Source organism: Octopus sinensis, unplaced genomic scaffold (genome assembly GCF_006345805.1).
Source record: "Octopus sinensis unplaced genomic scaffold, ASM634580v1 Contig18731, whole genome shotgun sequence".
NCBI classification, from domain to species: domain Eukaryota; kingdom Metazoa; phylum Mollusca; class Cephalopoda; order Octopoda; family Octopodidae; genus Octopus; species Octopus sinensis.
Window position 1 is genome coordinate 53,906 of NW_021835988.1, and position 14,948 is coordinate 68,853.

Genomic DNA, 14,948 nt, shown 5'->3' on the forward strand with positions numbered 1-14,948 from the left:
AGAAAGGAGTTATTACCTGACAAAAACCACAAAGCGATATTATCTTAGAAATTTCTTCTCTATTCAATTCATAATAGAGATTTCTTAATTTTGAAAAAAGCAGTCTCTCCCAAAGTGGTTATAGTTATGTTCCGCCTAACTTTTATTTATTAAGTTGCGTCTCAACACAGTTTTAGAGAGTTGAGATCGGTTATTGATTTTCTAAGATCGAGAAAATTTTCAGAGAATAGTTGATCTTGAAAAGCACGCATTTTCTTTCATTTACTTCTAGCTCGAAGTGGCGGAGAGCAAGGACAAGATTTAGAGGTCCCGGAAAATAGACTCAATGGATCCTCAAAAAAGAGTTTAGGGAGTGTAAGGCATCATCGACCGCGAGAGTGAAAATGAAAAGCCTGAGTGGGTCACCATGCTGAACTCCTGTCCGGGAACAGACGAGTTAGTTTCTGAAGATGTGCATACTTTCTTTGTCGCAGGAAAGGAAAACCAACTGGGCGATCTCTAGAACCCTTTGAAGGCAAGCCTCAAGGCTACAATCTCTCCTTGTGCTATTAAAAATGTTGCATAAATTGAGCTTCACGGCTGTGTGGAGGGAGTTGAATTTCAAGCTAGAGAAGAAGACTTCTGGAAGCGTGAAGTGAGGCCTCGAAACCGTTGGCGATCCCCATCCAGAGTTGGAGAGAAGCAAATTCGGAGCTGAGGCAGTGGCATACACTCCTCACTGCCAATTTAGCAGTCAGAAGACGGAAATAGCTTGCAATCCCTATGCAACGAATCCCGTATTGTTTTGAAAACTGAACAAACCGATTATTCATAATGTAATAATGTGACTCAAACACTCAGTAGTACTAAAAGTTTTAAAATGATTTACAGATGGCCTGGTCTTTAATAGGGGAAACAGCACATTTGATTCAGATGCACCACACCACCAAATGTACGCCAATCAAAGTTATTGCAAAGTTGCTTTCAGACAACGTGGCGTTGTGAAAACTACCAAAATGTTGATTCCCAGTCATGAACTCTAATCCTTTTCTTTTTTGACGACATTTAAAACTCTTGCAAGTATTCCATTCTCAAATACCTCTGAGTTGATAAAACATGTTGCGTCGATTGTAAGCCAGAACGAACCTATTTTATACCAGTCTTTATACGATGAAACCTAAATGAATTTCTGTGATCATTCCGTGCTTTCTGATAATCAGCTTGAGAGTAAAATAAGGTAATTAAAATATCAAAGTGTTCTTTATGGACTTGCTCGCTTTTCTCTAGGTCAAATATTTCTTAGATCAAGTCAAGATAAACAAAAATTCCATTTTCTCTAATATTCTAAAAGTAAAACTGACAAAGTATCCTCTCAATGACATCATTTATATTTCTATCGGTCAATTTAGGCTCATATTGTCTGTAAAGAGTATACTGCACTGAGTACTTTATAGTGCGAGTGAAAAAAGGAGTCAGCCAAACATCTCATATCTCACTGGCTACCATTTTTTATTCGTGAAAAATCGATATGTATTTGTTTTGTAAAATTCTGAGGTGATCAGTTCCTAGATTAGACAGTCTTCTGGACTTTTCAAACGGAAACTGTCCCTCAAACAGAATAAGTAATTTGTACTTGACAAAATGAGGAACAAAATCATGCTTATAGAGATTGGAATCACCTCTCAAAAAAAATTGAAGCAAGTCGAAGTGGAAAAGCTCCACAAGTACAACCTGCTTGCCAGTGAACTGGGATTAATCCACAAAGCCAAGGTAACCATAGTACCATTGGTACTAAAGTGGGATGGTGTTGTGAGTAAATACTATAAACATCATTGCGATACTATTGGTTTGGAAGAACTTACACGAGCTTACATCCAGTCGGTGGTTATCAAAAAAACATTGGAGAGTATGCGTGTAGAACACAAATTTGGAATGATCCCGCCAGAAAAATGCCAAACGACTCGTTTTACAAATGGAACAACGGAAGAGGCTCTGCCAAGTGAGGCCATTGAGTCGAACTTCAGAACGACCACAGAAGAGGCCAACCCTGTGAGATGGATGAGTGTGCCCATCGAAGAGATTGGCTTTAGCTCGAAGAGGAGGAGAATCGAGTAAGAGGACGCATTAATTAGTTCAATTGACAAATAATTAGTCTTTATTATTCAACTTTTCGATATAAAAATGCAATGATCATTTAATTGTCAAAATTATATTACAATTTTCTAATCCAATTCCAAAAAATTTCACAAATTTCGTTAATTTGAACAAATACTACGCAATATATTATTTTTAACTGATTTGAATATTAATTTATTGAAAGCTACAAAAATTATTTCATGCTACATATAACTTTTATTTCATGTTTGTAAGCTGAATCTTCATTTATTAAAATTAAATACTATACAGAACTGTATTTTATACATAATTTTGTCATAGATTCATTTAAAAAATTCATTTATAGTTTAATAAAAGTATTCTAGATCTGGATATTGGGAAACTACAAAGATCTGGATATCGTTAGACACCTTTACCGTCTTTTGGGATTGCGATGAGTAGTAGATTTGTCAGTAATAAACTATTAAAGAATTTTTCATTAGGCGTAGTTTATATTTAATATTTTATTTAATTTACAGTTATAACTAAAATTCAATAAAAATAGGATCACATGTTTAGTTTATCTTGTGTAGAGTTTGCTATCTCCACAGTGTCGATTATTTTGTCACTTCCATAACTGGCATATATTGTACGAATATTATAACTATATTCAAACATTCTATCATTTAATACAGCCGAAAACACAGCACTAATTTAACTTAGTGCCGCTAATATCGGCAAATATTATTGAACATTACTTTTATGTTCAACATTATGAGACGCTGTTAAATATTATGACTAAAAATTTCTTGAAAATGGTCATACTATTGGGAGTGTTCAATTTTATTAAGGCGGAGTCCAATAATCTTACTAGAAATTTTTCAAGCTTATTTTTAAAAAGAAAATTTGTTTGTACATTAAAAGTTTGAATTCTTTTTAATTTTTCATGTAGTTTGGTGATATGAATCTTCATATTTTTGCTTCTTTCACGAGTGAAAGGTTTCAGCTAAATTTTTGTAGATTGGAAAAGGTTTTCAGCTTTAAATTATGATTAAAAATGGATTTTAGCAGTTATCGATTTTATGGTAGGTTAGTAGGTTTATTCAGATTTGCATTTGTCAGACCACATTTTCATAATTTTTCAAAAGAAGTATGCAACAATTTAAGATCGCATTTCTACCTACATGGACGTTGCAAAATTTTGCAATCGGATAATGGCTAAGAATTCAAAAATGTGTCTCTAAAAAATCTTTGTGAAGAGTTCAACATAGTTAGAGTTCACCGCTTATTCCTCGATATCTTTTGAAAGGACCATTTGGGTAAAGAAATGTACAGGGGATGTAAAACCACAAAGCTTATTACGTAAAAATGATGGTATCGAAGCAAATAGGTGGAATTTTTACCTTCATTGAATTATCGAAAAGAATGAAAACTTACTCTGTTCATGTCATCATTTGATAAAAATTATATAACGATAATGTGATGTTACACATTTCATGTATACATATGTCCAAAATAACAAATTACAACTTTTCGTCGCAGGCAAAATGATGTGGAGTCTAAGCACTATAGTCAGGAATATGGCAAAGTGTGCTTTTATATTTATCCCATAACTCTCCATAAATCCACATCGGCGATGTCAACTGTGTCCAGAGTGTGGTTATCTTGACGATATTCTCTCCACGGGAGGTAATATGCAGGGATTATCATGGATTCACTTAATGCTGCCTGCACTCAGTCGAATTGGCGGTGTTCCTCTCAATTTTCTCTTATTGGGGGAAATTAGGGATGTCTGCGCTGATTTACTCTCAGTCTTTTGATAATTAAACCGTCTCTGCTTCACTAGTTGTATCAATTAGGACGCGATGACACACCAATTTCATTAAGTTTTAAATTTTCATGATTTTCCTAGTGTTTTTTCTCCCGCTTACACCACAAATTGCTAATGATCTTTATTTATTTTATCAATTTTGTCGAAAATCTCTTATATTGTGGAGCCATTCTTTTCATTGCTTAAATCAGTAGAAGATTACACTTATTGAATGTCCATAGTACTCCTCATGTTTGCAATGCGGTTGACCTATGATCGAAATTTGGGTGGAATCGTCCTCCAGGTTTGTCCAAGTGGGAGGGATGTGCAGTGCATGAATAAGTGATAAAAAAAACAAGTTCTACTCGTAGTAAAACTGCTGTCAAAAGCATTAATAGGGGGGGCAGGCATATATGTGAATTCTTCCATCAAGATCGGCGACAGCCAGATTGTTCTAACGTAGATAGATAAAGCAACATTTCCCTCGTAGAAAGCAATGCGAGTGTTCTTGGCGAATTTGATGCAACGCGTCTTTAAGAACTTCATGTGTCTACAATTTATAAACTGAATGGAGGAATCTTGACTAGAACTGAATATTATGACATCCTGATCAACCAGGCCAGCAGGTTAAATGTAGAATGATATGCAGAACATGAAATACTCACGGGAAATTTAAATTTGTCGACGCAGCGTGTGAGCTGAGAATCATAGGAGGAAATCTGTCCGTTCTGTTTTAAAACATAAGTATAAACACATACAGTACACACATCAATGGGATGACATGGGAAGAGTCAAATACAATCAACGAGACAGGAGAATCCCCCACTTTCTTGATTTTGGAGGGCCAAGAACTAATTTATGACAGCAAACGTGGTAAATTTGGTGCGCAAGTCATATAACAGCATATTGCCCGTGGAAGTGCCAACAACGAGAGTTTTAGTCCCAAATTCGTCAAAAGCCATGCAAGTGACGAGACAGTGAGCAACATCCAAATTCTACTCGCACTGCCAGACAAACGACAACCTCGTGAAAAAGTTCAGTCTCCAGATTCCACATTGAAATGCTTTGTTTATGAGAGATGGCCAGTAAACCACACGACTGACTCCAGGATGAAAGAACATTCATTTCCTCGCCTACAAACAAACAAGTACAACTCGAGGCAGCCATCCATGACCGGACGCGCTCATAAGTGGGGTTGCCGCGATATACACAAACAATGTGGTTATCTGACTACATTAATGCAATGCACTGACGAGATATTGTCAGCAAGTGGGCATTGTCGTGCTCGTTTATAATTTCCAAACAAGAAATGTCTGATTCCGAGGATATTATGTGGTTCAGTGCTCCCTTCCTGTCCATCACACTACCCCAATGAACAAGTGAGGTATACCTAATTTCAGTCCCATCGTACACTATGAATAGTTCTGACGTGAATTTGTTGTATTTTAACAATATACGACACTCCTTTGTCACGGACAGCGTCAACGATTTAGTTTTCTTGAAAGAGGAATAATCTGCCCATCAGAAACCTCAGTAATACCGTCAAAAATACAATTCTGGAATTTAAAGGACAAGAAAGATCTGATTTGGTGTTCTTTATCTTTATTGCACAAACGACATTGGTTGATTAAGGACGCGGTGTTGAAGCTGGGGCGGACAAACTCGTCAATAAGTTTATCGAACAAGTCCAATTTTTGAGAGACACGATTGAATTCGGTTTTGACGGACTTAATAAGCATTAAGCGTACCTCCGGGTTGGTCATCGAGTTTTCATAGAGGGAGACAATGGCGAGTATAATTTCCGTTTCGGGGGTGGTTGTTTGAGGAAAATTAAGTTTCTTCCCAAATTCTAGGCATTTCTTCAAAAAGTAAAAAATCAATCCCCGTCGATCTGGATCTTCCGAGGGAGCTAGGAAACAAGGAAGATAGGCGATGAGTATTCCACCCACCAAGAATAATGACTCCTACAACTCCTAATGAAGCACATACAAGTTGATTGAGGAAACAAATTTCTTTATAGTAGACAGTCCGAGCAGTATCGACTGCCTTGTTGAGAGATTGGAGTGTGTTTAGACACATGTCCGCCCGCGAGTCGCAGTCAACCAGAATTGATCGAATGGAGTACATCGCCACTGACCTGATCTTGTCGTAATTCACCACGATATACCAGAAAACAGGAATCCTTCACGAGCTGACAAAGTTGGTAGATCGCATCCAATTTGAGGGCGACTGATTGACGGTATTTGCTTTTCTGGCATATCTAAAGTGAGTTTGACAGTAAACACTTTGGCGAGCAAGAAGAGGTATACCAACAAATATTGGCGATCGGCGGATCGTAAATAGTCGAGGCACACGTCGATTACATCCCTGGCATTAATGAAATACTACAGTCACGAGGAGGGGCTAACCTGGTTGGAGGGCATGGCACTTGCCAAAATAGCCAGGAAATAGGCCGAATATGCCCTGATTTCCGGGGAGGAGGCACCACGCAAATTGCAAATAAAAAGCTTGTAGAAATCGTCATTCATGCAGGCCTGGCGCGTTTTCTAAAGGAAATAATAAGTGAGAGAGTGCATTATCCGCTCTGAGCAGTTTTCCCCAAATATAAAATAGTTTTCTCTGCAGCTCATTCTCTGCCACCGGCAATAAGTGGATGAGATAACTGGAAAACCCCACGGCCACCACCTCACAAGTAGGGAAAATAACAACCTTATGAACTTGCTCCTCGCCCATTGTCTCGACGTAGTCTGCAAGAGCACAGATAGCCCGAGTGCGGTTGGTTTGAACCAAAATGGCCCGCAATGTCAGAAATGTGCAAACCTGGAGCATTGCCGGCAACAGTTGTCCGTTGTTTCGGTGAAGTTGAGTGTAAGCCTGGAACGACGTGATCACTTTATCAAAAAAATCATTCCCAATGGTTATCCCTTCGGAACTTTCTCCCTCTTTTAGGAAAGAGATTGCTTCGTCGAGGACAGAGTGCCAGAGATTCCACAGGTTGTGAGTTTTGGTGTAGGGGAGTGAGGGGACTGAGACAGGGTGGGCATCCAGACAGCCCAGAATGTGAGTGGCCAGCATATAATTCCTAAATAGACAGGAGGAGAGAATATCCCCTCTGAACAATTTGGTGAACTGGGCTGAATTGAATCCCCACGGCAACCTGGAGGAAGAAGGTCGAATGCAATGCAGTCTTGAATGGCCGTGAGAATCCACTGCAGTTGTCGTGCAGAGTCTTCCGGTCTTTCGGGCTGCCGGCCAGTCTATGTGAGTGAAGTGAATGCAATACTCGACTGGCAGGAACTCCCCCTGGGACGGGTGCCTGCTCCACATTTGACTAATAATGGGAAGCGAGGTCGTACAAATTGAGGGACAGCAGCACTGGCGATAAAAGACAGCACGTGAACAAGTCGGCGGGGAGTCCCTCAGCGCGAGGAAGTGACTCGCCGTGTGAGCAAGCAGCGAAATGAATAAACTCCTTATCAGGGAATGAGTTCTGAATGGGCCAGGAGGACTAACCTGGAAACGACTGACGATGGTGGCTGCAGATGACGTGTCGAATATGAAAATGGACGGGGCCTTGAGGTGTTCCACCATCAGCTCGTTGTCCACCTCGACCATCCGCCCCCTGTCGACGACCCACATCTTGTCAGAGGGAGGCAGATTAACTCCACAGTAGTGGAAGACTGCCCAGTTGTCCTAATGCGTCTGCATTGCCCCAATCACCCCAATGTGCTTCCTCGACTCTGCGCATTTGTTGAGGAGTGACGGCAGGTCAGGATTAGTCAGGGCCTCGAATACTGTCCCTCTGTTGTCGAGAGTCCGGTAGAGTCCTTTCAGTCTCTTGGCAATATCTCTGAAGGTGTAGAACGGGAATCTCACACGGACATCTGCAGTGTGGTGGGCAGATTAACCAATCCAAGTGAAGAGGGGGCAGATATCTATGACTAGTTCGTTCAGCTCGTCCTCCCTGTCAATGTCGTGATTGAGCACTGCGATGACGCTCAGAGTTCTTCTCTGTTGATAATATTACATTCCCACCTGCTCAGAGTGGCCACTCTCACGAATTACAGTCTCCTTCCATAGTTCTACTATGTAATTCACATATGACTCCACAATGTTCATTTATTTATAACATTCTAATTATTTATTATTTAAGACAGTAGAAAAGTCTCAAGAAATAAGTGCCGTCAGATGCAGGCAACTCAAAGACAGTTTGGGCGAATTGAGATCACTTACAGAGAAAGATGAATAAACTAATATTGTTTCTTCGAGTGCTGCACATGCGGGTGTTGCACATGCGGGGATATAAACAAAGTGCCATAAGACAAGTCTCCATTCCTCACCAGACGGAGATAACTAAACTCAAACCAAATGGGCATTTCACTGGTGGATCTGACATGGTAGGTTCGTAACTTTCAGGACCGCGTCAAGTTATAATAATTGCAGAGCAGAAGATGGAGAGACCTCAGCATCTGGTTATGCCTTCATGTGTAATCATGGTAAAGCATACTCCCGCACTCCGTGACTCTCGTCTTTTACCGTGATTACACTGTTTCCGTTGACTATTAAAAAATTCCTATCCCGCCAATATGAGAATAATTCTTCTGGTTGGGAGAGTTATTCTGCCACGTTGACGACGATAATAGTCACTGTGTGGGTTTTCCAGGCAGCAAAAAAGAGTCTTGTGAAGACTTTAAAGTATTTATTAGGGATTCCCTCTGAAGTTTGATCAATTCCTTCACATTAATTTGAATGGCACTTGGACCATACTTGCCGACACGTAGCTTTTGTGGTCCCAAGGTGTGCACCACGCGCTTTTTTAACAGCAAAGAGGGCAGCCTTCCTTTGGGATACACTTGACTCACTCCACAAAGTGTCGTCCATCTTGGTAAGAATTCTTTTACTTAAGTAGACAATGTTAGTTATTCCACGTCCTAGCTGTTCGCAAGACAAGTATAATCTCTATTTTTTGTCAACACAATAAGGTCTATTTCATCACACTCACTTGGCTTGAATTCGATCATACCAATGTAGTAGTTTAGGGAATCGGCTCCTGCAGTGAGAAGGATGGGCAAAGAATAATCCTCAACCCAGCATGTGGACATGACCGAATTGACATGCGACTAGGATAATGCGCAAGTTGGCAACCATTGGAGTACAGTACGACCCCGGTTTGGGGCAGACCCCATGGGTGGGGCACCCTCGGGTTTTGGGGCACCCCCGCTTTTAGGGGCAGTTTTTGAAAACAGTAAATTTTTCATTCTATTATTTATTTTTGATGACCCCGGTTTGGGGCACTTATTTAATTTATTTAATTACAAAATGTTAGTTTATTTATTAATTATTAATTAATACTATTATTTCACGTGTTTATTTTGACTTTAGTATGGTTCGTAAAAAGAATTCAAAGATTAATTATGAAACAAAAATTAAAATCGCTAAAGATATAAAACATGGTCAATTTTCAGAAAGAGATCTTGCTAAAAAGTATAAAACGAGCAAAGGTATCTTTTTTAACTAATTATTAATTACAGGTACTATTTCTCGCATTAAACAAAATTTTGTTTATTATTTTGACGCGGGATTAACTGAATCCGATAGAATCAAGGAATCACATGATCCAAATAATGAATTAGATAGATTAGTTTTTGAAACTTTTCTACGTCTGAGAGATGAATTTCTTCCAATTTCTGGAACTATCTTAAAACTGATTGCAAAAAAATTATCTAAAAAGATAAATTATGAATCATTTAAGGCATCAAATGGATGGCTAGACCGGTTCAAGAAAAGACACGAGTTGCTATTTAAAACTATAAGTGGAGAAAAGAATTCATCTGACCTTTCTACGGTTTCCAATTTTTTTGCTGATTATGACAACTGTTTGGAAACTGTAGGAAGTGAAAATATTTTTAACTGTGATGAAACAGCTTTATACATAAAGCGAACGCCGTCGAAATCTTTTGTTCAATTTAATGACAAATGCAATGGAATTAAAATGAGCAAAGAGAAAGTTACCCTTCTCCTTTGTTGTAATGCACTTGGTGAAAAGTTAAAACCTCTATTAATTGGAAAATTCAAATCTCCTAGGTGTTTAAAAAATTTTAACGCAGAGGATCACGGAGTACTATATGCTGCATCAAAAAATTCGTGGATGACTAGTGATATTTTTGGGAAATGGTTATGGAAAGTAAATCAAGATATGATCAATGAAAAGAGAAAAATTGTCTTAATACTGGATAATGCGAGCTGTCACAGAAATACAGAATATTCCAATGTTTATTTACTTTTTCTTCCCAAAAATACGACCGCTTTAATTCAACCCCTAGATATGGGAATAATAAAATCCTTCAAGTCCCTCTATTTCAATAAACTGATTGATTTTACTCTTATATTTGAAAAAGAACAGCTTTCTGATTTGAATTTGAATAATGTCAATCTTAGACAAGTCATTACAGTTGTCGGGGAGGCATGGAAAATGATGTCAGAGACAACGATAATTAATTGCTGGCAGAAAATAAATGAAAACAGATCAAAAATTTCGGATAATGTACAGTTGGACGAAGAATTAATAGATGACGTGATTTCAGATGTTATTTCAATGGATTCGACAGATATTATTGAGGACAAAATTACTTATGATGGATATGAATCTAAAAAATCATCAATTAAAGAAATCATAAACATCGTGAATTCTCTAGAAGATAATATTTTCAGTACATGTCCACAATTTTTGAAAATCTACTACGAATTTAGAAAAAACCTATCAGGAGAACTGAAAAAAAACCAATTCGGTGAGAAAATTACTGATTACTTTTAATAGTATTTTTTGTTGGATTTATTAAAATTTTTAAATTTTATTAAGAAAGGACTATGTTAGAATTTTTATTAATATTAAATAATTTTAATTTATAGTCTAAAATGCAATAAAAATCTATTGAGGAGAAAATAAAAGCAAAAAATCTTTACCCTCGCATTTTGGGGCACCCCCGCTTTTTGGGGCACTATGATAAAAATGCTACCCCAAACCGGGGTCGTACTGTACTACTCCTTAATCGTCCCAGGTTTGTCCCAGAAGAGTCGATGAAATTAATGAACCCCGAATCGAGTGGAATTGCGACAAGAGACGTCCCCTTACTCACCGCAATTCTACAATAATTGGAAGAAGGAGACCGATTGGGTGAGGTTGGGAGAGAGACAGACAGTCGGTTGACTTGCGGAGGTCGAATATTCTGACAGTCCTGTCCTCGCTGGATGAAATGACCATGTCAGTGGGTCCGAACAGGGGTCGGCAAATACTTTTGGAGAAGAGCCAATTTTGTACATTTTTGGAAATTTCGAAAAATTGAAGAGCCACCTTTTACCACTTGTCAAAAATTTAAATTCATAAAATTAAATAGACATTAATTTAAAAAATAATTAAGAATTCATTTTAAAAAATTAAATTAATTAGACGCATTAATAAGAAATGTGATTCCTCATTTCTTTGGAGGATTGGTTAATGTCTGGGTCGTAAGTCGTTAATTTTAATTTGAGGTTAGATTCTAAATTGTACTTCTAGGTGGATAATACAATGTAGAGTAATCACTTCATGATCAATTCTCCTTTTAATTAAAGTTATAAATCCCTTTCTCGATTGAAATCACCGTCACCGTCAGTTGAAATTGAAACCATTTTATTAAGAGGAATATAATTCGTTTCAAAATATTCTACGACTGCGCCAACAAGATCTTTACCACGGGTTTGACCCTTTAAAGGCAATAATGCCAAAAGTTCTTGCCTCAGGAAACCTCGAGACACATAACGAACAAACAGAGACACCTAAGTATGACATGAACAATGATACTTGTGAAATGTCATTTATATCACATGATTCATCTATTGCTATTGAAATTGAATTAGACAATTTCATGTCAGAAACTTGTTGAACAGATACATTCGAAGACATCTTAAAAGTCCTGGTGGCTACTATGTTCGCAGATAAAGATATATTCATTATCTTATTCACGATTTCAGCTTTATTTGAAAAATCGTGAAAAAGTTCTTCAGAGGTTTTAATGAAACATGCCTTTATAAATTCGCCATCGGTAAATGGTTTCCCCTTTTTGCGATCTCGTGGCTTATCAAAAAACTGGCAATATTTGCAGTCCTGGCATTGTGATACCAATATTTAAAAGCGGAATTCTCAACCTGATTATTCTTTGCAAGTTCCTCTACAGCTTTGTTTCGGGAATCACCAATTGGATATTTTTTTGCGAAATTTGAGTGTTTTGTGTTAAAGTGTCTCTCTAAATTTGACTTTTTATTTTGATTCAAAGTTTCCTGGCAAATGAGACATTTCGGTAGTTGTTCTGAATTAGAAGTGAATGCAAAAAAATAGTTAAAAATTGAAATCATTTATTACAAAAATTGCTAAAAATTGAAACGAGCCTACCGTAAGAGTTAAAGAGCCTTCAAAGGCTCGCGAGCCTGCTTTTGCCGACCCCTGGGTCCGAAGATGGCAGAATTGACCGGCCGAGGAATGACTCGGACAGCTTACTGTGAGTGGAAGGAATAAGTCTTGACGGCTGACCCTCCACTCCGCAAGTCCCACAACTTGAAGATGCAGTCCGCAGAAACAGAAAAAGCAAGAATATTGCACGTCACCACATTTCTGACTGGGAGAGAGTGCCCGGCCAGTCTGAGCACCACTTCTCCCCTTTCTGCAGAATAGACGTGGAGGAATTGGTCGCACGACGCCGTGATGACCTGGTCGAGAGAGGCCAGCCAGTCGGCCGCGGGAACACTGTCCTTGTGTCCTTTGAGTTGCACTGATGCCACCGACTGTGATTGTGTCGAACATATGTGAGCAGAACAGTCCCGCGAGGTTGTGAGTGCCATTTCCAGGTGGGGGTGAAATCGGACTGAGTGGACTGCCCCGCCATGTCCTTGATATATCCCGACCGGCCTCCCTGAGTGAAGATCCCACAGACGAACAGTGCGGTTTTTAACACCACATTGGCCAATACCTGCAGAACACGTCCCGACTATGTGCTTTGTGACCTTCGATCGACAGGTAAGCAGAGACATGAGGGCTTTGACTTGGCATCCTCCTTTGGAGGTTTTTATAATTATTCTGGTGGTACATTTAATTTATCAAATAAACTAAGTTCAAAATTTTATCAAAAATATAATCAGTTAAATCTAAACATCAATTAAACAATTTTGACAATTAAAAAAAGTAATAATTCTCGTTTTATTATTCTAATTTTGTTTTGTGTTTTATTTCTAGTTCATTTATAGATTTTTTTATATACAATTTATTTCTTAAAAGAAAACAGAGAGAAAAGAGAGTTAACAAGAGGACTCGTAGATGGAGAAACATTTTCCACGTACAATGGCAAGGGAAATCCTCTGAAGGAGCCATCCACAATCACGCGTGTCGTTTTTCTTGCGAGAAATCAGACGACCCAGCATTTTGAGGAAAATGAGTGACCTGTCACCGATTACGCCAGAGGTCTCCACGGCGATAGGGGTAAACAGATAGCGTTCCGAGAGATTGGTGTACTTTGATTACAATCATCTTGTCATAGATAAAAGACTTGTAAATAATTTTCGCTTATGTGTTCTACAAACTTAACTTTTTTTGATTCACTCCATATGGTAAGAGATTCTGTCATTTTTTCAAAAGTAGATAGAAAGGATAATGCTTAGAAAATTTTATTTTTTGTTTTATTTGATGAAAATATATTAGATACCCACTCTCCATTAATATAAACCACCTGAATTTTTGTTCCTAGTTGAATTCAAACAGAATCACATTATTAAATGTTATTTATTTAATTTTTAAAAGTTTTAAATTTATCGAATTAATTACAATAAATTATTACGTGTCACGCATGTTATTTTCTTTTCTTGTGTTGTGCTTTTTGTTGTTAATTTTTATTTCTTATTTCAATCTTTTTTATATTGATGTTTTATTTTTATTCTATTTTTTTAATTGTTTGAAGATTAATTAAATTTGATTACTGGTAAAATATCATGGATAAATTTTATTTTGCAAGTGAATTTGAATTCATTTTATCGTTTATTTAATCTTCATTCAATGCATTTATTTAATCTTAACACAACATATAACTCTCGAAAGTTAATCAAAAACTACTTCCGAAGTTATCCACGACCTGACAGTGTTTCTCCTGGTATCTGAGTCACCACAGCAAGTTACAAACTCGTTGCCCTTAATTTAAATTCTTCTCAATTTCAAATCTCCAATTCACAAAGTCCGGCTCTGAAATTCACGTCGCACTTTGTACTAAAAATAAAAATACAACAAAAAACCAAATATCAACAAAATGCTCCAAAACCTCATCTCCTGACTGAACTACAAGAATTTCTGAAAAATCCTCGTTTTCTTTGAAATAAAAGTTGAATTCAATATAAGAACAAAAGCCAATAAACGGATGACTGCAATTGGCCAGTTCCACCTAAAGTGGACTTGAATGATTACCAGGGTCACTCCAATGTCCTGCTGAAAAAAGACTAAATGCAAGGAAACGTTAATCTACAAAGTACCTTGCAACCTTCACATGTTGCGACTCCGTAATGAACTCCAGATGAACGGTCACCACAAATTTTACATAAAATTTCATTAAAATTTCCTATATAAAGAGCTTTAGATTTTAAGTAATTCCGCTATTGTAAACAAAAATTTCCAACCAATAAAACTCATATTTGATAAAATGCATTAGTTAAATCTTATAAACTATGCGCAATAACGCAAAAATAGCGGAGAAAAATGAGGCAATGCGCTGGAGTAGGGTCCGAGTAGAAGGCCCCTGTATTCCTGACGTTTCAACAGCCAGGGGGACAAACACTCTCCCATTCTCAATTCCAGCGTATTTCTCAGCTTTTCTCTTCTCTGCCCGTTCAGACGGGGCTCCAGGATTCTCGATACATAATTTGATGTTCTGATTGGAAAAGGAGTTCACACACGTGACGTCCCAAACCAGACACTTTCCCCTCTGAAATGGAAATGTGGTCATCCTATCGGGTCTTCTGCCGTCCTCTACGAAAATCCCTGCAGGTTCCAATT

The 14,948-nt window shown here is 37.9% G+C and overlaps 1 protein-coding gene across 1 annotated transcript; it reads left to right on the forward strand.

Moving 5' to 3' along the window:
• Positions 1–1,620: 1,620 nt before the first annotated feature.
• Positions 1,621–10,697, forward strand: LOC115231541 (tigger transposable element-derived protein 6-like). Its single transcript, XM_029801543.1, has 2 exons — positions 1,621–2,090; positions 9,482–10,697. Exons 1-2 carry the CDS (start codon positions 1,621–1,623, stop codon positions 10,695–10,697), a joined length of 1,686 nt encoding a protein of 561 aa, XP_029657403.1.
• Positions 10,698–14,948: the final 4,251 nt, after the last annotated feature.

Excerpts from the sequence above, each read along its gene's own strand:
- LOC115231541 (XM_029801543.1), top strand. The coding sequence starts at position 1,621 with ATGAGGAACAAAATCATGCTTATAGAGATTGGAATCACCTCTCAAAAA. Across the intron at positions 2,091-9,481 it reads TCGAAGAGGAGGAGAATCGA|AATCAAGGAATCACATGATC; the intron begins GTAAGAGGACGC and ends TGAATCCGATAG.